Source organism: Hippocampus guttulatus, chromosome 7 (assembly GCF_054856545.1).
Source record: "Hippocampus guttulatus isolate MCC_2025c chromosome 7, RoL_Hgut_1.0, whole genome shotgun sequence".
Lineage (NCBI taxonomy): Eukaryota > Metazoa > Chordata > Actinopteri > Syngnathiformes > Syngnathidae > Hippocampus > Hippocampus guttulatus.
The window spans coordinates 7,431,685-7,453,478 of NC_141267.1; the positions used below are offsets into that span (position 1 = coordinate 7,431,685).

Sequence of the window (21,794 nt, forward strand, 5' to 3'; positions counted from 1 at the left end):
TTGTCAAAGTCTTTTGTAAGTACAGAAGTTATTTTTTTCGTCGCGATGCTCTTTTGCCTCCGTGTCCAATACAACTTCAAGTTTTTTTTTTTCCAATTCTCGTCATGTCGGGTTTTGCCTTATAATGTAAAACTGTGACGTTAAAGGATGCCTCTTATTGTATTCATATAAAGCAAGTCAAAGTACAGTACATAAACAGCAAGGCGTATGACGAGATAAGTTCTTTACTTCTTCCTACTCCCCTTTGAACATGTACACGATGCTTAATGATGACCATTTGTTTGCTCTTCTTTGAAATCTTTTGACTTCGACCTCGTAAAAAAGATTTTCTGTTATCAATGAACGACCAAAAAAGTGACCTCCTCTCTGTGTTTGTCCCCCCATTTCTGCTTTTCTCACCCACACAGATAAGTTGTTTGGAAAGAGGCTGCTGCAGGCTGGCAGACACGTCATGTCTCATAAGTCTTGGATGAAGACGGTGCCCACGGAGAACTGTGATGTCCTCATGACATTTGCAGGTCGAACAATCAAACACACAAACGTGTATTTCCTACACATACAAATGAGTGCATTTGTATCATATTTCATACGTTCAGTTAACCATGCCCTCCTATGCCACATAACAACTGTGTTTTGAAATAGCCTGAAACGGCTATGAATTAATTCTTGACCAGATTTCAACCATCATGTAATTCACATAACACGTCTTGCGGTCACAGTCAGCCTTTCGTGAGCAGACCACTGGCTAGCGTGGATATTCTTTTGAGCAGAATGCTTCTGAATGATTGTGTGAGCAAGCTCCTCCTTTATCTATGAAAGATATTTGTAAAATCAAATGTGACCTAATGAAACCGAATGTAGGGCGTTGAGCATTTGATGATGAAAATAATAGACAATTAGAACACAGGTGTCAAACTCAAGGCCCGGGGGCCAGATCCGGACCACCACATCATGTTATGTGGCCAGGCGAAAGCAAATCATGTGTGTCAACTTCCATGATCCTTGCTCAAATCTGGACCGAAATGTCAAATTTTCATGTGGAATAAATAACGTTGAGATTTTGCAATATATATATATATATATATATATATATATATATTTTTTTTTTTTACCCTGTTTATGCTCACTTGGACAATAATTGAACAAACAACAAACAACCAGTTAACTGATTTCAAAACTAGTAATCCATCAATTTGATTTGTTGTGTACAAGTAATAATACGATGTGATGATGAAACATTTATTCAGTTTCACTGTGTTAATGGCCCTCCGACGGAACACGTAACTCCAAAGTGGTCCGCGACAAAAATGATTTTGACATCCTTGAATTAGAGGATGAAGGAGGTGACCAGAGGAGGACAAGAGAATCATCAAAATGCACTGCTCACGAGATTAAATCTGATACATCGTCAAGTAATAGCACTTGAGAGGATTTATAAAACATTTTAGAAATTTGGGAATTCTGAATGAAAGTTATTGGAACGTGCTCAGCCTTCATAACGTGTCTTGGCCCGAGACAGAGAGTCACAGAAAAGTGTTTAATGCCAGCCAAATCCTAAATGCACTTAAGGAAGCAGAGCAGAGTGGTTTGTTTGTACATCACTTAACCCCCAGCTGCTACTTCAGCACAGCGACACGGACAGACTGATGCAGTACTCAGCAGCACGAAGATGTGTGCAAGGGGCTCGTTGAAAATGCATCTTCTCTTTCATCTCTATCACAGATAGTACAGATGACCACACGTTGCTATGGCTACTGAACCACATCCGGCTGGGAATTCCAGAGCTCATCATCCAAATCCGTCATCATAAGCAAACGCGCGTCTACGCATTCTTCGTCACCGCCACCTATGAAAAGTAAGAATGCAGAGACTTTTTTTTTTTAAACCAATGTTGCTTTCCTCAAGTGGGAGTTCAAAACAATATGATTTCTTAGAGCCAATCCAAAGATCCATTCATTAATCAGCTTTCTCACCGCTTATCCTATTAGGTATCATGAGTATTTCCTTGCTGACTTTGGGCAAGATGTGAGAGTCTGGGCTAGTCGCCATATCTATCTATCTATCTATCTATCTATCTATCTATCTATCTATCTATCTATCTATCTATCTATCTATCTATCTATCTATCTATCTATCTATCTATCTATCTATCTATCTATCTACCTACCTACCTACCTACCTACCTACTATCTACCTACCTACCTACCTACCTACCTACCTACCTACCTACCTACCTACCTACCTACCTACCTACTTACCTACTACCTACCTACCTACCTACCTACCTACATTTTCCGACCATACGGTGCACCTTATTAAAAGGCGGAGTGTTAGTTACGGGTGCTGTTTCTGTATTTAACATATGCACAAGACACATTGTATTATTGGACGCAGGCATGGTAAAACGTACATTATCTTAAAAAAATAAGCTAATATGCATGTATGCTAGCATATGTTTTTAAAAAGGCAGTGGGAGCAGTATTTAACAATGTACTCACGTTATTTCTTGATCCATCCTCCTGCTCAAATCCATCAGAGTCCTCATCTTCTGTATCCGAAATGAACAGCTGTGGCATGCACAATCAAACAGGCCAGGTTTTATGCCGGCTTTTGCGAAAGCTCGAACAACAGTGCAAGCAGACACGTTAGCCCAAGCATCCACAATCCATTCACAAATTGTGGCGTCATTCGCTGCCTCCCAGTCTTGGTAAAGCTATATTCGACATCGCTCTCACGTCACTCGCAACTTCATTTTTACTCCTGCCGGAAACATTTTTTTCGGCTTAAAAAAATCACCATAGATCAGTGGTTCTTAACCTGGGTTCGATCGAACCCCAGGGGTTCGGTGAATCAGTCTCAGGGATTCGTCAGAGCCTCTGCCATGGAGGATAATTGCATGCTGCCCTCAGCTACGTCCGCCTTTCCTCTATATAAGCAGTGTGTTGACACAACATCGGTCACTCAAGCGGACCCCTCATTGAAGTCACACCACAGCATTCACAGCTGGCTTTCTCCCATATTCCAAAAATATGCATGTTAGGTTTAGTGAAGACTTTGAATTGTCCAAAGGTGTGAATGTGATTGTGAATGTTTTTTTTCTTTATATGTGCCATGAGGTTGACTGCGATCGGGCCATAGTACTCTCATCTCATCATCATTCAGCTGGACTAGGCTCCAGCTGAAGCTTTTTTATTGATTGAGGTCTTTTTTTGTCTGAGAAAGCTATTAAAACCAACCAGGAACTGGTTTTAATGTTAAAGTTAGAAATAATATCAGGTTCTTTTTTGGTTGTTGTAATTTATAACCATCATTTATCATGATTGTTATATTTAGCTACAGCTCTTGTAAGCATAGCCCCTACATAGCAAATCATCACGAATGCTGTTGTGATGTCTCAGCACTCCGCAGCTCTCCTGGCGACTTGCGTAGCTGTGCGTTATTTAAAGTTTCACACCATCGGCACTGAGGTGGAACTCAGTTCTCTCAAAAGTGGTCACTCAATGAGCACAGAAATATTTTACTGTCATTGTGGACTTCAGTGCGCATTGAAAATAGAACCCAAAAGGTCTGGGTAGCATGCACTGTTCCGTGCAGTCGTCTCTGCTGACTCCTCGGTGAAAATGGAATAAGAAGTGGTAAAAAGGAAGGAAGTGGGGTACAAGTATTCTCGTGGGATGGCTGAGGTTAAGATGGAGATAATGGAAAGGGAAGGTAACGGAATGCAGTAAGAGGCTAGAGGGGCTACTTTCTGAAAGTGTACCGGCGGGCTTTAGATAAAATGCTCAAGGAGAATGATTCTTGTGTGACGCATCCTGCTCTCTCTCTCTCTCTCTCTCTCTCTGTTTCTCTCTCCATCTCCTCCTGTCTCTCTATCCTCCTGCCCCGTCTGTCTGTCTGTCTTTCTGTTCCTCCCTCCCTCCCTGCCACACGCACACACATTCACCAGAACATTATGAACACGTAAACCTGCTGCCATTGAGTTTGACCTACATTCCAAGAATGTAACCCAGAAATGATTTTGTCCTTTCAAATTCACCTTGAGCGTTTACCTTTTCTTGTGTAACATTTTCATTACAGTGTTTATTATACACCGTGTCGATTTGTGTGTCTTCATGGAATCCATACATCCTTTTTCTACCTCATATCTTGTTCACGCTCAAGGTCACGGGTGGGTTGTTTTCTGAATCTTAATGGGAATCTGATGCTAGACTGGTCGCCAGTCAAGCACAGGGCACATACAAAACAAAATTTCAACCCAAGTGCATGTTTTTTTTTTCATGTTGGCGGAATTGGAGAAAAAAAAGAGTGTAACAGTTGTCAATCAACTTGCAGCCGTTTTTGAATGCACCAAACAGTCCAACACACAAATAGAAAATGAGAACACTCACAATGAGCTGCAGGAGGCCACAAAATACGGCCAAGTGGAGACGAACTGGCCAAGTTCAGCTCCTGATGTCACTCACCAGAGTGCACCCTTTAAATGCACATTTTTCTTGTTTGTAAACACATACAGTAACAATGAATGGTGGTGTTTTTTTATGGGAATGAAATGGATTTATTTCATTTCATTTAATTGGGAAAACGTATTCTACTGTTCTGCTGATCTAGCTGACTAAATTGAGTTTAGTCAATGTACCATTATTTTTATAAAAGGTTTAGGGTTCAGTGTCTTTTTTTTCCATGTTCAGTCTCATTTCAACAAAAATATATTCCGACACTGACAGCAAATGAGTAAAAAAATGAAAGTAAGAAGCACACACTTTAGAGACCCCCAGTTAGGGTTTAGTTCACCATGAATGATCCCTTTCCTGAGAACCTGGACTGCGATGGTGCTGCCCGCTAAGCTGTGACCCACACGCTTAAAGCTTTTTTTTTTTTTTTTAACTGTAATCCAGCATGGTGTTGAGCATGCTTCGCTGTATTGTTTCCCCAAGAGCCCGGAGGTGCATGATGGATGGATGATGCAGGGCCACCAATGCTTTACTCCGATCGTGTGTTCAAGTGTATAAACATGAATGTGACGATGAGAGGTGAAATGACAAGCACGCAGGGAACAGAGGCCGTGTGGCTGATTTTAGCCTTTGGGAAGGACTGAGGGAGAGAAGGCAAGGATGATAGGATAAAAGGGCAGGAAGGAGATATAAAAAGGACGAAGAGCCGGGAAGGATGGGGGTTGGGGTGGTTAAGTTGAAAAGAAATTGGATGAGGAAGACAGCAAGATGAGGATGAAGCACAGGGGAGCTGGAATGACTTTTAAGGCAATACATCACTGTTCGTATGGACTGAGACAGCACAAGGAATGTGACTGTACTGCACTCATTTATTCCATCCGCAAACAAAAATAACAAGAAAATAACAATTACTATTGTTAAGGTGTACTACAAATGCCAGTCACGTCTGTAAAAATCTGTATGTAAGTATGATAGACATCCTCCGACATACACACGTTTATACACGAAGTTATTCAACAGCTCCTTGATTAAAAACAAATCTTGTATTTTCTTCACTGGATTACGAACATTTTATCTAGATCAGGTGTCACTAACCTATTCCATGATGAGACTTGCTTTGACGAAATGAAATCAGACGAAAGCTATTTTTTTTTCCCGTAACATGTATTGTACCTATCAGATCTCCAGTAATCATAATAATAATAATAATAATAATAATACACTAAGTTGAATCCTTTTGCGGTACTTGGTAGTAATTTGTGATTCAAACAAAAAAGGCAGGATGTTTGGGATTGTGATTATTCTGTTGGCCATTGTTACCTAAACTGCTGCTAGCCTTGGCCTGGGAAAACATTTATTTTTCAATCGATTTCTTTGCTAACAGCATTGACGTAGTGGTGAGCACGTTCACCACATGTTCTTGGGTGCATTTGTCCATAGGTGTGAATGTGAGTGTGGTAGGTTGTTTGTTTACATGTGGGCTGTGATAGGCTCACGACCAATTTAGGATGTACCCTGCTGCTCAACAAGGCTGCCGTTGCCTGGTACCCTAAGAGAGCAATAGGAAATGGATAGATGGGTCTTTCATAGCTGAATAAACGGGGAGAAAATTAACAACTTGACTGGTGGTTGTTTGAGTTGTGGTATCTTCCTCTTGATCTGAATCAGTAGGTTTAGGTTTGGGAAAAATGCTATATACACTATAAAAGATGTAGATGAAGTAAAAAAAAAAACAAATACAGGTATGATCCATTGCTTCTCTTTTTCATGACAGACTAAAGACATTTGCTAAAGAATTTAGTTTAAAGTACTCACTATGTTTTATGGCAGCTTATTGCGAGGTGCTGAAGAGATGGGACTGAGGAAAGCGGTGAAGCCTGAGTTCGGTGCAGGAACACGGAGCTTCTCTTGCGAAGAGGACTTTATCTATGAGAACATTGAGAGCGAGCTGTGCTTCTTCACGTCACAGGTCAGTTGACATGTGCACAAACATACATGCATACACATGCTTGTAATCCATGCATACAGAAGATCATTAATATATAATCTGAATAATTTGGGGCCTATTACAGACCCTTGAGGTACCCCAAAAGTCAGCTTTAATAGCTTGGATTTTATATTATTGTACTGCACATATTGGCATTGGTCATCCAAGTCACTTTGCATTCATTAAAAAAAAGGGTAGAATACAAAAATCCTTGCATTTTAACCCAGACATTCCCTTAACACATGACTTTGTTCTGTCATCAGGAGAGGCAGAGCATCATTAAATACTGGCTGGATAATCTACGTGCCAAACATGGGGAGGTGCTTCATAATATCAACTTCCTGGAAGGTCAACCAATTAGTAAGATGCATGATTTCCATTGGTGTAAACAAACGTCCAGAAACAACAGAGTCGGGTTGATTTATGACCGTGCTGAATCATTCATCTTAGTCCCGGAGCTGAATGCAAGAGGTGTGATCCAGCAGATGTTTCCCCTCCACGAACAGCACGTCTTGAGTCACCTAATGAAGTCTTGGGTCCAGGCCGTTTGCGAGAAACAGCCCTTAGGTCAGTTTCAATGTAACAGACAATATTTGCTCAATATGAGGACTGAGATTTGTGTTATTTGCATGCTCTGCGTCGTTTCCAGATGATATCTGCGACTACTTTGGTGTGAAGATTGCCATGTATTTTGCCTGGCTGGGTTTTTACACCACTTCTATGTTGTATCCTGCTGTGATCGGATTTGTACTGTGGATGCTCACCGAGTCAGATCAGGTGAGGGATGTGGACTGGATGAATGGCCTATACGTGATAAGTCAATGTCAATGTGATTTATTGGTTATTTAATTGATTGATTGATTGGTCGATTGATTTGATTAGCCTCAGTCAAAAAAAAATCAATCAATACAAAGTTTTAGAGGGAAACAAGGCAACCAAAAGGGCGTAGGGTGAAGCCGCATCTTATCAAGCCTGCCCACTTTTTTTAACAAAGGACAAGACAAATGTATTTCAACAAAGAAACTCATCAACGCGGCAACACAAATTTCTTCACATGGCACAGTGAAATTAAGTTATAAAAACAGAACAAAGCACTCTTAAAAAAAAAAATTCCACCCAGTCAAGCCAACAAGAAAATGACCATATTCATACAATTTCTTACGCTTGTTTCATATATTTAGTAAGTACTTTTAACATTCTTTTCAAAGATATAATTGAACCATAGACACATTGTTTGTCCTTGTCTTGTGTTTTTTTAGAACACCAGTTCCAATGTTAGAACACCAATCAGAAGTCTGCTTCTCTGTTTTCCTTATTTATGTATTTCTCCAAACCTCAATACCACAGGTGATATACGGAAGTAATGGGGAGCTATAAATTATAAATAACATTTTGTTGTTCAGGACATACACAGTTTTAGCAAAGAATAGCTATCGCGTCCGACATTTTCGTTTTAACTGTCTATGCGTGGCTTTGCTTGGCATCAATAATCATTCCAAGAACGATGATCAACTATATGAGGTCAATAAAGGTTGACTGTGATTTACTTTATTGCATCAGACAAGCCGTGACATCTGCTGCGTGGTCTTTGCACTTTTCAACGTGGTGTGGGCCACTTTGTTTCTTGAACGGTGGAAGAGAAGAGGTGCTGAGCTGGCATATAAATGGGGAACCCTAGACACGCCTGCCGAATCCCTGGAGGAACCGCGTCCTCAGTTCCGGGTCTGAAATATTCAAATGTGCCCATACTTTTATCTTCTCCATTTCCCATTCTCTTTCCCTCTAATACTTTTCTTTATGCCTGGGCAGGGAGTCAAGCGCTGTAGTCCTGTCACGGGATGTGAGGAGTTCTACTATCCGCCTTGGCGGAGACGTGTGTTTAGGTGGCTGGTCAGCTTGCCCATCTGTCTTCTCTGTCTCTGTTTTGTCTTCCTGGTTATGCTCATCTGCTTTGAGCTACAGGTCAGTCATCCACCTTTACATTCGTCGGAACAAATTAGTCTCTACCATATCGGTTTAGACTTGCGGACAATTTACGCTCATTATACTAACACTTCTATATACTAGAGCTCGGACTGGCACTCAAAATCCTCGTTCCATAGTCGTGTTTACAAGAGGTGGGCACTTTAAAAAATGTTTGCCAATCCATCACTCATCATTTGTCAGCCGCCTGGGCAACCGTCCGTCATGGGCAGTCCTTCATTTTTTTAAGTCGAATCAAACTGTAATTTTCAGCCGGTCAAGTCCGTCATCTTATTTTCACCGTGCTTCCGTCACCGCTTCTGTTATTGTTTGTATGTATGGCGTATTAACGGTCAATGCGTTCTGCCTTCTGATTCGCTAATGGAGCACTCATTCTCAAAAACTATCAAAGATGGCATATCTCTTTATAACGAATCTTCTTGCCCAGAAGAAAAAAAACCCCCTGCACCAACAGCTACCTAAAACTCTTCTTATTCCCTGGAAAACCTAAAAATACGCCCGCACCAAGCCTTTTAGTGGAAAAAGAGGCTCCAGCAGAAACGCGCCAGATCAAAGAGGGACTGTGAATTACATGAGTCACAATTAACACAACAGATGAACACCTTCCGCTAGTACTGACGGAATGTCCACTTCTGGTGTTTACAGCAATGAACCCATTCCAGAAATGATTTGAAACTTCTGCTTCCTACGCCGGAAAGGTTTTTCTTTTTAATTTAAAATGGCTTACTTTAATTAGAATCCTGCACTGCATTCTGGCCAAAGGTGGAATCCTTGGCAATTACTGTGACTTTTGGTGCTCTAAATAGTTACCGTATTTTCCACATTAAAAGGCACTGGATCATGAGGCGCACCTTCAATGAATGGCCTATTCTGTAATTGTTTTTCATATATTGGACGCACCGCATTATAAGACGCAATCTACAATGCATCCACTAGATGGAGCTAAGCTCAAGGAAATGCCAACAGAACACTACACTACACTACACCCTGATTTATATAGCGTTGATCAGATGTCAGTAAATCGTATTTAATGAAGCAGCACCACAGTTCACTTAACCAACAGACTCGTTAACGTTGAACGCGCTTGCCGCTGCTCTATTTCCTTCTTCAACTGCGAAACCGATCGCCTTAAGTTTGAACTCTGCGTTGTTAGCATGTCTCTACAAGGAGCCATTTGGGGTTGACATATTACCGTAATAACCATACACAAGGCACATCGGATGTTAAGGCGCGCTGTGAGCTTTTAAGAATATGGAAGCCTTTTAGTGCGGAAAATACGGTAATCCTTGTGACGGATCCCACATACTAAACGAGTGAGTTATCTGGGAGACAGTCTCTTTGTTTGTTGCCGTGAGAGGCGGCTGCAGACTAACCACAACGTCACACACTGGTTGCCACGACGACTACTTATTTTCTTTGGAATCCGTAGTTAGAGGCATAAGTTTTGAATCCGACAAGAACTCATTTGCCGCTGTCAATGCGATAAGGGAGTGGGTATTTTAGATGCTAGTCCAAGATCTAGTGTTCATGGTCTTGGTTTCGGCAAAACACATTTCCCTATGTTTATTCCTTCTCCATTTTTTGACCGGTGCAACTTACACTGCGGAGCGACTTATAGTCCCAAAAATATGTACTTTGCATCGACCCATTTCAATATCAAACAAGAACCTTTTTAAAAATACACAGCTTTGAGAGGATCTGGAAGAACAGCCAACATTATGACAAGTCAGCGTGACTGACAGCAATGTTATGGTTAGTTGCAATTTCAGAGGCAATATCATTAAAATCTTTTTTAAATGTGAGAATTATTTTATACTGCCATGTAAACAAAGGATGCTGACTGCATACTATATCAACTGATTTTATTAAAAATTTAATGTATTTTATGGGACAGTAAAATCCAACCATCCGTTTTCCTATCGCATTTGTCTTCATGTGGGTCGTAGTCTTGGAGGTAAGTAGAAACTTGGGGTTGAGAGATGTACTCTCCAACCTGAACTGGCCAGCCGCCAATCGCGGGCCACATAGAGACTATTCACACTCCTATTCATATTGAAAATGTGGAGTCTTCGTTTAACCTAACGTGCATGTTTTTGGAATATGGGAGGAAGACATGAATCTAAAAGCGATTAAATGAAAATGAATGATTGCTGTGTCTAAACAGGAATTTGTAATGGGGATCAAGGAAATGCCTCGGCTGGCTCGCTTCATCCCGAAGATAATGCTCGCTATCACTGTGACTGCATGTGATGAGGTGTACAGGAAAATCGCCTGTTGGCTCAATGACATGGGTAAGGGTTGATCTCATTTGTTGGCCCAAGTCCAAAATATACTGTATGTTTTAGGAAAAAAAAAAGTATTGATATCGGTGAGAGCTGGTGATGACGATAATACAAATAAGAATCGTTTGAAGTGCACTACGACAATAATTGATTGTGGATTGTTTCTACAGAGAACTATCGACTCCAGAGTGCCTATGAGAAAAATCTCATAATCAAAATGGTTCTCGTGAGTGCATTTCTTCAAATCTATCAATCCAATATTACCTATGGCTGGATTTTAATGATTTCTCATCTCATCTTCTGCCATAGTTTCAGTTTGTAAATTCATATCTCAGCCTTTTTTACATTGGATTCTACCTCAAAGACATGGAGCGGCTCAAAGAGGTAAGAACCTAATCAGTTTATTCTTCTGGATGTTGCCATTAAAATGATGTTGCTCTTGACTTTAATGAGGACGGGCAGGTCCAGGCTAGCGAGTCAAATATATTGTGCTTGTTATGAATGAGACTCATGCTCTGGACATGAAACAAACTAAGCTTTCAAATTAACAAGTTCTTCCATGATGCTGGGATTTAAAAGACTTTGCCTGTACACCAATAATTTGTCGTAGCAATGTGTGGATGACGTGTGGATGGTTTGAAAGCGAGCTTCAAAAACAATTTTCATCAGTTATATGGAGAGGTGGCGATTCGTTTTTTTGGAGGAATCCTGTATGAGGATTCCTCCATGGCAAAGATATTATTGACTTAATGCCTAGATTGCCCAAATCAGCATTTTTTCTTGTCTAATAAACAAGTCATAAAGATCAACTTTTATTAAATATATGCCACAGATGGCTTTTTTTTTCTTTGTTCAACATCGAATGTTGTTGTTACTCACTGTTTCTGTTGTTGTCAGATGCTGGCCACTCTGCTCATCATTCGTCAGTTCCTTCAAAATGTGAAGGAGGTGCTGCAGCCTTATGTGTATGAGCGCCACAAACTGGGAGAGCTGACTTTGCGAGCCCTGTGGGACCTGTTGCTCTCCGTGCTGCTAAAATACGCCAGGCTGGCTGCTGGAAAAGCACAGGCCTTGCCCACTGACCCAGCCATGCCAGGACCTGGTCTGAGGGGCACCAGGCCTGGGGTGGGGCATACAGACAAAAGGTCACCATCTAAACATTAAAATACCATACGCTTAAAAATTAGTCGTTGTAAGTATTAATGAAAACAAACTGATTTTATCTTTAGTGACTACAGCTTATTAATGAATGAAAAATGAAAATTCACCATCTCATAAAATTTGAATACTTCGTAGGAAACTATGAAAAAGGTTTTTAATCCACACATTTGGTCGGAATTTGCCTTCTGAAAAATATTCCTCAATAGTGTGTTTAATTTCTCTCTTTCTTCATTTTTTAAATTGAACTGCTTAAATAAATGAACTGTTTAATGGTGTCACGAGAGCAAGTGTAAGTGATTGAAACAGACGAAAGTCAGCCTGTCTTTCTATCAATACAGGGAAAGGAAGTGTTTGAATGGAGGGTGCGGGGTGCCCGATGAGGACGAGAGTGGCGAGAGGGATGAGGCTGACAGCGGGAGGTTCAGTGAAGGAGAAACCGAGGAGGAAAATCTGATCGATTGTGGTTTGAAACTGAGGAAAGTGAGTTTCATTGAGAAGGTATGCAGTTGTATGTCACAATTTGACGCTCTGCTAATTCATAATGAAAGGTTTAGAAATGTAATACCAAAGTATCAACAAAATGTAATGAAATCCCCATGGAAACGCTTAAATGGGTAATTGAGGGGCTCTCAAAACCCTTGAGGTATATATGCAATTTGTCATTTAAAACCAGTACATTTTTAAATAATACAGTATAAAACTCTACTCTCCTTAAACCTGGTCATAGGCACTTTTTCACAAATGATTGACCCTTCTCCTTTTCACCACAGATCTCAAAAATCATTAAAAAACTATTTGTTAAAAGACTGGATCATTAAAAAAAAAGTACAATATAATTACAGATAAGCAGTATGGTTTTAGAAAAAAAATCAATCATCAGCTCTTGGCAATAATTGATACAGATGAATAAATAACACATTAGATTGATTCTTAAAAAAAAACAAAACAAACAACAAAAAAACCCATTGAGCTAGGTTATTTTCTGATCTACCAAACACTTTTTGACCGTATAGACCAGAATCTATTAAACAAGGTAGAGAAATATGGTATGAGAAGAACTGTTTTGAATTGGGTCAAGAGTTACTTAAGCAAACGTCAACAATTTGTGAAGCTGAGTAATCATTCATCAGTAAGTGTAAACTTAGCTGGTGGTGCCCCCCAGGGGTCAATGTTGGGCCCCAAACTGTTCAATCTTTACATCAATACAATGTCTCTAAACGCTTAAAAATAGTTTCCTTTGATGTCACCACTAATTTGTTTTGTTTTTATAACATTGATCAACTGTTAGAAATGATCAATGTGGAAATCAAAAATATCAAAGCATGGTTTGATTGATTGATTGATTGAAATTGGATCATTTCCCTGAGCACACCAGTTTAAACGAGCATACTGTTGTAAATAAAGATGATTCTTTGCCATCCTCTTCGTCTCATCGTAATGCTTTCAAGCGCTTCTATTCTTCTTTGTTGTTGCAGATGGACAGGAGGCCGGCATGTAGCCGCCACCCCATGGACAATCGTTTTATGGAGGAGGGGAGCCCAACTATGGTGGATAAAGGAATGGACTCAACCTCTGTGTTTTCAATGTGTGATGAAGACGTTGATAATGGCATCCATGACGTGAAGGAGGCAGGTGGGGGAGTGGCGTGTGCAGCTGAGGGAATCAATTACGCTGCTGCTACTGCTTGTGCCGCTCCGCCAGCCTCCAGGAATGAGAGCAGCGCATCACTGCGAAATCGGAGAAGAGCCCGCAGCAGCGAGCGGCCTGAACCCGCAACAAAGAGGGAATCATGGATTGACCCTCCGGAAGTGAAGGAGAGCACCACGCTCACCCAGGCGGAGATAGAGAGCTGCATGCAGACTTACGAGGTACAACGGACGAGCACTTACAAAGGTTTTTCTTTCAAATTACAATGATACCTCGACTTACGAGTGACCCGAGTTTTCAGAGGTACAGATCACCGCTCGGCCAATTTTTTGATTTGACTAGTGAGTCAAAACTGGAGATCTAAGCACTACATGTGGCATCAATCTTCACAAGAAGTAAACATTTTAGCAGATGGTGAACATTTCTTTAAAAAGATCCCAAATGTGCCAAGACATAATCGGAAGTGGCATAGATGGGCAAAATGAAATTGGCATCGATATTGTCGTACTTTTAAAACTTGAAACTATTTTTAACCATCTTGTATAAACCAACAATATGGTGCTCAATTTGACCACACCAGGCCTTTCCCAGCTGACTCCGTGCAAGAGGTGGTGTAAGCCTTGGATTGGTCATCAGCCAATCACAGGGCACATATTGACATACAGCCATTCACATTGTCAGTGGTGGATAATTCTGAGTCTTGGCTAGTGAGGATAAGCAGTTCAGATTATGGATGGATGGATGGATGAACATAACATGCATGTTTTGGGAATGTGGGTGGAATTTATCCAGCTTCGCAAAAATTCAACTCTATTTATAGAGCACAACAACTACAGTTACAAAGTACAAAGTGCTGTACATAAAGTAAAAATCAAAACAAAGTTGGTTGAAACAAGAAATTAATAACATCCATCCATCCATTTTCTGATCCGCGTATCCTCATAAGGCTTGCGGGGCGTGCTGGAGCCTATGCCAGCTGTGTTCGGGCAGTAGGTGGGGGACACCCTGAATCGTAGGGCACACAGAGAAGAACACCCATCCGTGCTCACACTCACACCAAGGGACGATGTATAGTGTTACATTAACCGGCCACTCATGTTTTTGGAAAGTGGGAGAAAACCGGAGTCCCCAGGGAAAACCCACGCTGGCCCGGGGAGAACATGCAAACTCCACACAGGAAGGCCAGAGCCGGAATCAAACGCTGCACCTCTGCACCGTGAGGCCGACGCACTAATCATGCGCTAATCGGGCCGCCTAATTAACATGAAAACCGTAAACACCATAAAACACTCAAACCATGCCGAGTCTCATGGCGAGTCTAACAAGCGATGAAAAACAATGAATGCCTCTGAAAACGCTTACTCCTCATAACGTCTGCTGAATATTCGTCTTCTCTTCTTACAATTTTGTGTCTTGCACTGTGGACCGTGTAAACATGGTCCTTAAAAGTGCTGTGCCTTTTGATGTGGACAATCCTTTCTCAGGACACTTTCCAGGACTACCAGGAGATGTTTGTCCAGTTTGGCTACGTGGTGTTGTTCTCCTCGGCCTTCCCCCTGGCTGCCATGTGCGCGCTTATCAACAACATCATTGAGATCCGCAGCGATGCCTTCAAGCTCTGTACGGGTCTGCAGAGGCCGTTTGGTCTCCGAGTGGCGAGCATTGGCCAGTGGCAGGTCAGAAGGAAAACTCCCGAGCTTCCTGTCAAAGCAAAATCATTCGATTTTGTCTGAGTCTGACTGTACATTTCCCCCTCTACTGCTGCAGTCTGCAATGGAAGCAATGGGTCTGATTGCCATTATTGTCAACTGTTACCTGATCGGTCAGTGCGGTCAGCTGCAGCGCCTCTTCCCCTGGCTCAGCCCCGAGATGGCCATCATCTCCATTGTCATCCTTGAGGTAGTGCTGCTCAACTGTACTTGACCCAAATGGCTTTTTCTCTCACCACCCCCAATAAAAACAAGCGTTTTTGGGTTTTTTACTGGTGCATCTCAATAAATTGAAATGTTATTATTTGAATAGATCATTTTAAAAAGGGAATTTTACTATACGTTCTATATCAGGGGTTGCATAAACCACACCCACCCAAGAATTGAGAAATGCTGCGTGACAATCTATACCAGGGGTCGGGAACCTTTTTGACTAAGAGAGCCATGAAAGCAAAATATTTGGAAATTGTTTTCAAACTCATCATTAATGTGAATGGTTTTCCGTTCCTCACGATTGCGAAAGATCCAGCAAAACTCGCGGGATTAAAGTCAGTTTGCCGGGTCCATATGTGGAGTTGCTGCTGGTGGCTAGCTTGGGCCCTGCTCAGTAGCTTGCACGCTTGCTTTCTGCTCTCTCTCGTAGTGTGTTTTGATGCGAACGTAGCATGCCGACCGTTTCATCGATGGTATTTTGTCCTTGCAAATTAGACACACCGCAGAACCTGTTCCCTCCACAAAGGCGAATCCTTCGGTCCATCCGTCCTGAAGTGTACCATACTCGTCATCTTTTTTTCTTTTCGCCATATTATTTGTCGAAGGATTAGCTTTGAGCTAATGACTGAGCGGGCTGATTCAAAAGGGGGCGTCTACCTGTTGCCACAGCAACGGCCGACGTAGGCCAGTATCATCCAATTAAAATTGCCCCTGCCAACTGCAAGACACGACCAGTGAAAAAAGGCGATGAATGTATTGAACAAGCGAGAATATTTTGTTTTATCTGCGAGCCAGATGCAATCATCAAAAGAGCCATAGGTTCCTGACCCCTGATCTATACAGATGCAATCCTGAGTGCTCCTGGTTCGTAGATTTAGAGTTTTCACGTGTGTGTGTGTGATCTATCCAGCTGGCTGCCCTTTTTGCATGTGGAAACCTTGAGTAAATCAAACCCTAAGACTGTGTTCAGCATTATGCAAAACCTCAACACAATACCATGCTTACCTCTTAAAGTGAAACAACGAAACCCCCCCACGGTTGTGGCCATTTTGTCTGCCTTGCACTTAATTTGAGCCAACTGTGAATATGATTTGTGCCAACATAAAATGCTTCACTTGTTTGGACCCAAGTGGTCTCCCCCTTCGTTAAACTGTTTATTTATTTATTTTTAACAGCAAAATCACACCTTAGAGATGACGCATCATCGCAAAGTAGAGGACTGTGGCAAGTCTTTTCATTTGTCCTCAACTACCCGTAACATATTCGTGTCGCTCTGTGAGCCCGCAGCTCTGTAGCTGTCTATCATGAACGAAGGCAAACAGCCCGCAGCACTGTCTTGGCCAAGTCAGGCTTATCTGAAGGAGAACTAAACAAGCCCGAGTGTTGCACCAGAAATAGTTCAAGTGGCATATCCATGAATGATTTTGTTCCGTATTCATTTGAATGTTACTCGTGTGCGCTCATCCTCCTGTCGACCTGTCTGCTTGTCTATCTGCAGCACTTTGCTGTCCTCTTGAAGTATGTCATCCATGTGGCCATTCCCGACATTCCGACATGGGTGAGAGAGGAGATGGCTAAACTGGATTATCAGCGCAGGGAGGCCTTTAAGGTGAATTATGAGAACGCATAAATAAGTGCGGTTTTGATATGGACAAATTGGTAGGATGCCAACCACTTAAGGTGGAGACAGACAAGGTTTTTTTTTCCACTGGGCTGTACCCACATTTTACCGTTGGGCCGAGCCTGCAACAATCTGGATGGGGGGTAATTGATGTGGCTCGTTGTGTGCGGTCGACACCCAACTCAAGATGAGTCGCAATCAATCAAGCATGTTTGAACTTTTTCAGATGACCTTGAAGCAAATAGCGATGCAGAAAGCTGCGCAAAACAACAGCACATTGTTTGTTGCCGATGCTTGTTGAGTAAAACCCCAAAGTCAAGATCCGCGGAGCGAATGTTGAACTTGACTCCGCAGGCCAAAGCGAACCCCGCGAAAAATAAAAATAACGGTAGCACGAAGAAGTAAAATAAAAAATAGCGGTAAGAAAGAAAAGAGAAGAAAATAATAGAAGAGATAACAGAAAATGGAGAAACGTAGTGACAATCTGGAGAAAAGTCGCTCGAAGATTGGGAGACGTTATGATGTAATTTACATTTCAAAAACCAGAAGCCATTCATTTACGAATGTGATTGCACTTTAGTTTACGTATTTAAATGTTCAGATTTTAAGATTTGAATGAGGCAAAATAACACACTTTTTCTCTCCAATATATTGTTATCATCATTTGTTTCAGATGTACAGTAATTATTTTCTGTATAAAAATGAATTTGGTGTTCAAAAAGTCTTTTTTCAAACTTGAGTGTTGAAAAAGAGGGGGCCGTCTTATATTCAGGGCCGTCTTATATTCGGGCCAATACAGTATTAGATAATGGACACCAAGTATAATTGTCTCATGCGCTTGTCACACGTTTAGTCTGTAATGAATAAATAAATAACAATTCGAATAACCCGTGACCCTTTCACAACACCACTTTTGGGCAATTTTCAGTCTTCAAACAACCTAACCTGCAGACAAGACATGTTCTTCTTCCTTTGCCAGAAGGACGGCATACTGTCTGCTCACTTTCAGCAGTTGTGGACAGAAATAAAACGAGCTCTAATGCGTGTGCGGTCGTAAACACACCATTGTTTTCCCTTCCTCTGCAGAAGCACGAGCGTCAGGCTCAGCAGCACTACCAGCAGCTGCAGAGGAAGAAAAGGGAGGAGGAGGAGAGGCAGAGGCAAGTGGAGCATATGGCCCGCAGAGAAAGGGCGACGGACGACGGCAAAGGCGACTCCTCCGGAGATCACCACCACGACAAAAGCCACAGCGGCAAATCGCGCCCTGGCGGGAGCGGTGGCAGTGGGGCCGGCGGAGGCGGGTCGGACAAGCCCAAGAGGCCCAGCTCCCTGCTGGCCAACAACAACGTGATGAAGCTCAAACAGATCATACCGCTGCAGAGCAAGTTCTCCTCAGGTGGTGCCCGCTCCCCTCAGTCGCCCACTGAAGCAAAGCTGCCGGGGTTCCTCAGCTTCAAATTCCTCAAATCACCCGAGAATAAGAAGGAGTCCGCGACGGCTTCCTCGACGGCTTCCGCGGCGGCCGCCACTGCCGCCAATGGTACGTCGACATCATCTTCATCATCAGGTAGCAGCTCACACGAGCGTTCTCAGTCACCCAGCAAAGCCTTCAACCCTGGAAAATTGTTTAATTTTGGAAAATCAGAAGCGGGGACATGCATCAACGGGGTGCCCCTTCCCAGATCCGGGGAGGGATCCTCATCATCACAGATGTCAGAGAGACCGGCTTCCAGGTCCGACTTGAACGGCATTCCGGATGAAATCCCCTCACCTGGAGGGGAGGGGTCAGAGGACGGACATTCGAGTGAGTTGGACCCTCCTGGCCCCAAAGTCTAGTAGCTCCTTTGGTTTCACCTCAACGGAAGAACTAACGTGAGGAGACACGAGGCAACGGCAGGCACTGCTCTGTTGTAGCACTTGAACTTGAAATGGATTCCTGTCGTTTCTGGTTCACCTGAGCGGGAAAAAAAAAGGCTTCACCAGAACAATATGACCCTGTGACACCACAGCATACTTACATGACACACACAATCATGTCTGCAATACATAAAGAAATGCATGAGCTGCATTTCTTTTCTTTTTAAGCCTTCAAAGCAAAAAGCTGTGTTTCTTAATTTCCTCTGTGGCCAATTGCGAGCATCTTCCAGAAGCCCAGACAGAGGAAAAAAAAGACTTCATCGAAAAGTCATCTCTAAGTGTACTAAATAAGAGTGTCATCATAGATCATTATTAGACAACTGCCTTGTTTTTTAACTGTGAAATATTTGGCCCCTCTTTTTATGTGGAAAAAAAATGAAAAGCAATATTAATCAGTCTTTTAATTTTGAGTAATGCTGCAGTTTCTTACTGTGACACAACGCCTCCCTTCGCGGGTATCCTTGATTTCTAAGCCGAGGTGGGGTCGAAGCTTTGGACACATTTTCCCCATCTGTGGCAATAGGGATTCATTTGAAACAACAGTCCTGCTGTCATCCCCCCCCCCCCCCCCAGCCCACAAAGGAGAGTTAAAGAAGTAAAAGAAAGACGGGAAACTGAGCAAATGGTACATGCAGGCAGTCCTCCTCTCACAGACGGTTCTCCATTTAACACCCTGGAAACACACTTGGCTATTGAGCGGCAAATTAAAGTTACTTTTGCACTAACTGCTACTTTTCTCTGCAGGAGATGACAACCTGCCTGACACATTATGCAAACAGGACTGGATAGATTTCCTCCTTTCGCACAGTACACGGGCAGAAATAGTGACCATTTATTTTTGCAAGGTGCTTTCATGACACAATTGGTTTTTGTTAGTGCTAATAATTTAACTTTTGACCAAAGTTCGTTTTTTTTTTTTCATATGAAACTGTTCATATAAATGATGCTTTATCATTTTCCGTTTGGCACTTTTGTCAGCAGATGGCGCTAGAATTTTTGTTACAACGTGTCCAAAAGTGTGCAGACTGACCCAAGAACATGCCGAGCAGGCGTCGCCATCTGGGTTGAGAGACATTTACCTATGCATTCCCACATCACTGGCACTGATAAGGGGTTTGGCAATAAGGGAGGACACTAACATGTAAGAATCAGTACATACACTTGTCTCGGGCCGCCCATATTTGTTGTGTATCTCGTCCACTTGTTCACCTCTGCATCAATCGAGGTGAACGCAGCTTTCCTCGTGCACAGATAAACAGATAACCAACTTTGTTTTAGTGTCACAATGGGTCCATGAAGAAAAAAAAATCGCCCATGCATAAAGAAAATAAATGTTTGTATTGATGCGGAGGGAGTAAAAATGTGTAGTTGATACAACGGTGTAGATGCAATAAGGGAATATGCAGTTGTCAAACTATGTATTGTTTTAAAATTTGGGGCAGGTGATTGTTCATTATAATAACCAGGCTAGGAGAAATACATACAGTGCCAGTATATGATTTTCAGAGGGGTAGGTTTAAAAAAAAAAGAAGAGCATATTGATGTGCAGTTAGGCTAAGCTCAAAAAACTGATTGCATCAATGAAGACTCCATGACCCAAATATCCAATTTGTAAGTTTGAAAGCAGGGCTAGAAAATGTGAGGACATGGCACAGTTATTCAACACAAGTTTTAGGGTCACTATATTTTCAGGGAAACCACAAGTTCATAATGTACAGTAGATAATGATCACGAGGATTTAATGTATTCATCAAACATTGCTGCAGAAACATGAACACATTATAGGGGTTGACGCATTGCCTTTGCTTTGAATTAAACATTGGGCAACTATGGCACATTTTCTGGTTCACAAACGTGTTGATGTGGCAGATCAGATCAGACTAAATGAAACATTGAAATGGTATCACACAAAATCAGCAGATGAAGACGTGAACGTCTGGCTGTCAACATTGTTTCGACGACCTAACGCTGTCATCGATGTCATCCATTGATGCCTCACAGAACATCATGAAGCTCTTCCAATGTACAAAAAAACAATTTTAAGGACAATAACTCAGAAATTGGGACTGTCGATTTGTTTTAATTTATTTTGTCATATTTTTGTAAGATCGGAAAAAGTTGATAGTTAATAAAACTATTTCAAAAGCGCCCTGTTTGGTTTGTTGCTTGAATAAACCACAAATTTTGCCAAATACCAGTGTTGTGTCCAAGGACCGGCAACCCGAGGCCAAGGCCAAGGCCTTGGAAAATTTTCCGAGGCAAGGCCAAGGCCAAGGACTTGAGAAATTTTCCGAGGCCAAGGACCAAGGACTTGCCTCCAAGGCCAGGGACCAAGGACTGATTTTGAAGCTGAGGCCTAGCCGAGGACATGTATAAAACAATGCTATCATACCACTTGGCAGGTCTTCATGATTTGCAACACCCCTCCATCATAACCCCTTGCACTCCCTAACGCTTGAATGAAGTGTTTTTATTCAAAGAGTAGAACAGTCAGGGTACGCGTTATTTATACTGAGAAAAACAAAAAAGCATATGATATACATTTATGAATGAATGTTTTAGTGCAGTAGTTTCTTAATGTGAAGTAAATCAACACTCAACAGGCATGACATGGCATGGAAGACAAGTTGAGAAATGACTTTGCATAGAAGTCAATCACTGAGTGCAGAAAAAGCTGTAATCTCTGCAGTGATAATTTTACAGTTTACCGGCAGCGAGTCCCAGGGACTCGCTGATCAGAAAAGTATGAGTCCCATTATGCATTGAGAGAGTCCCAAATTTCGAATTCTGAAATGGTCTACTTATTCAATTGCATATGATAAT

General features: G+C 42.0%; 1 protein-coding gene across 3 annotated transcripts; it reads left to right on the plus strand.

Annotated features, from left to right (window-relative positions):
• The first annotated feature begins 389 nt into the window (after nt 1-389).
• ano8b (anoctamin 8b) lies at nt 390-21,120 on the plus strand. Of its 3 annotated transcripts, none has more exons than XM_086116504.1 (18): nt 390-518; nt 1,723-1,855; nt 6,282-6,420; nt 6,702-6,798; nt 6,889-7,005; nt 7,088-7,215; nt 7,999-8,160; nt 8,248-8,400; nt 10,586-10,712; nt 10,874-10,929; nt 11,013-11,087; nt 11,601-11,848; nt 12,203-12,362; nt 13,340-13,732; nt 14,996-15,187; nt 15,279-15,410; nt 16,932-17,042; nt 18,141-21,120. In XM_086116504.1, the coding sequence occupies exons 1-18, from the start codon at nt 452-454 to the stop codon at nt 18,888-18,890; spliced, it is 3,240 nt and encodes a 1,079-aa protein (XP_085972630.1). In that variant the 5' UTR covers nt 390-451; the 3' UTR covers nt 18,891-21,120. The 3 variants fall into 3 exon arrangements, with proteins under 3 accessions (XP_085972630.1, XP_085972631.1, XP_085972632.1); XM_086116505.1 differs by having other exon boundaries at nt 12,203-12,344; XM_086116506.1 differs by lacking the exon at nt 16,932-17,042.
• Nucleotides 21,121-21,794: the final 674 nt, after the last annotated feature.

Coding starts and splice junctions, on each gene's coding strand:
- ano8b (XM_086116504.1), top strand. CDS start 452: ATGTCTCATAAGTCTTGGATGAAGACGGTGCCCACGGAGAACTGTGAT. Junction 10,713..10,873: donor CTGTTGGCTCAATGACATGG/GTAAGGGTTGAT, acceptor TTGTTTCTACAG/AGAACTATCGACTCCAGAGT. Junction 11,849..12,202: donor GTGGGGCATACAGACAAAAG/GTCACCATCTAA, acceptor CTATCAATACAG/GGAAAGGAAGTGTTTGAATG.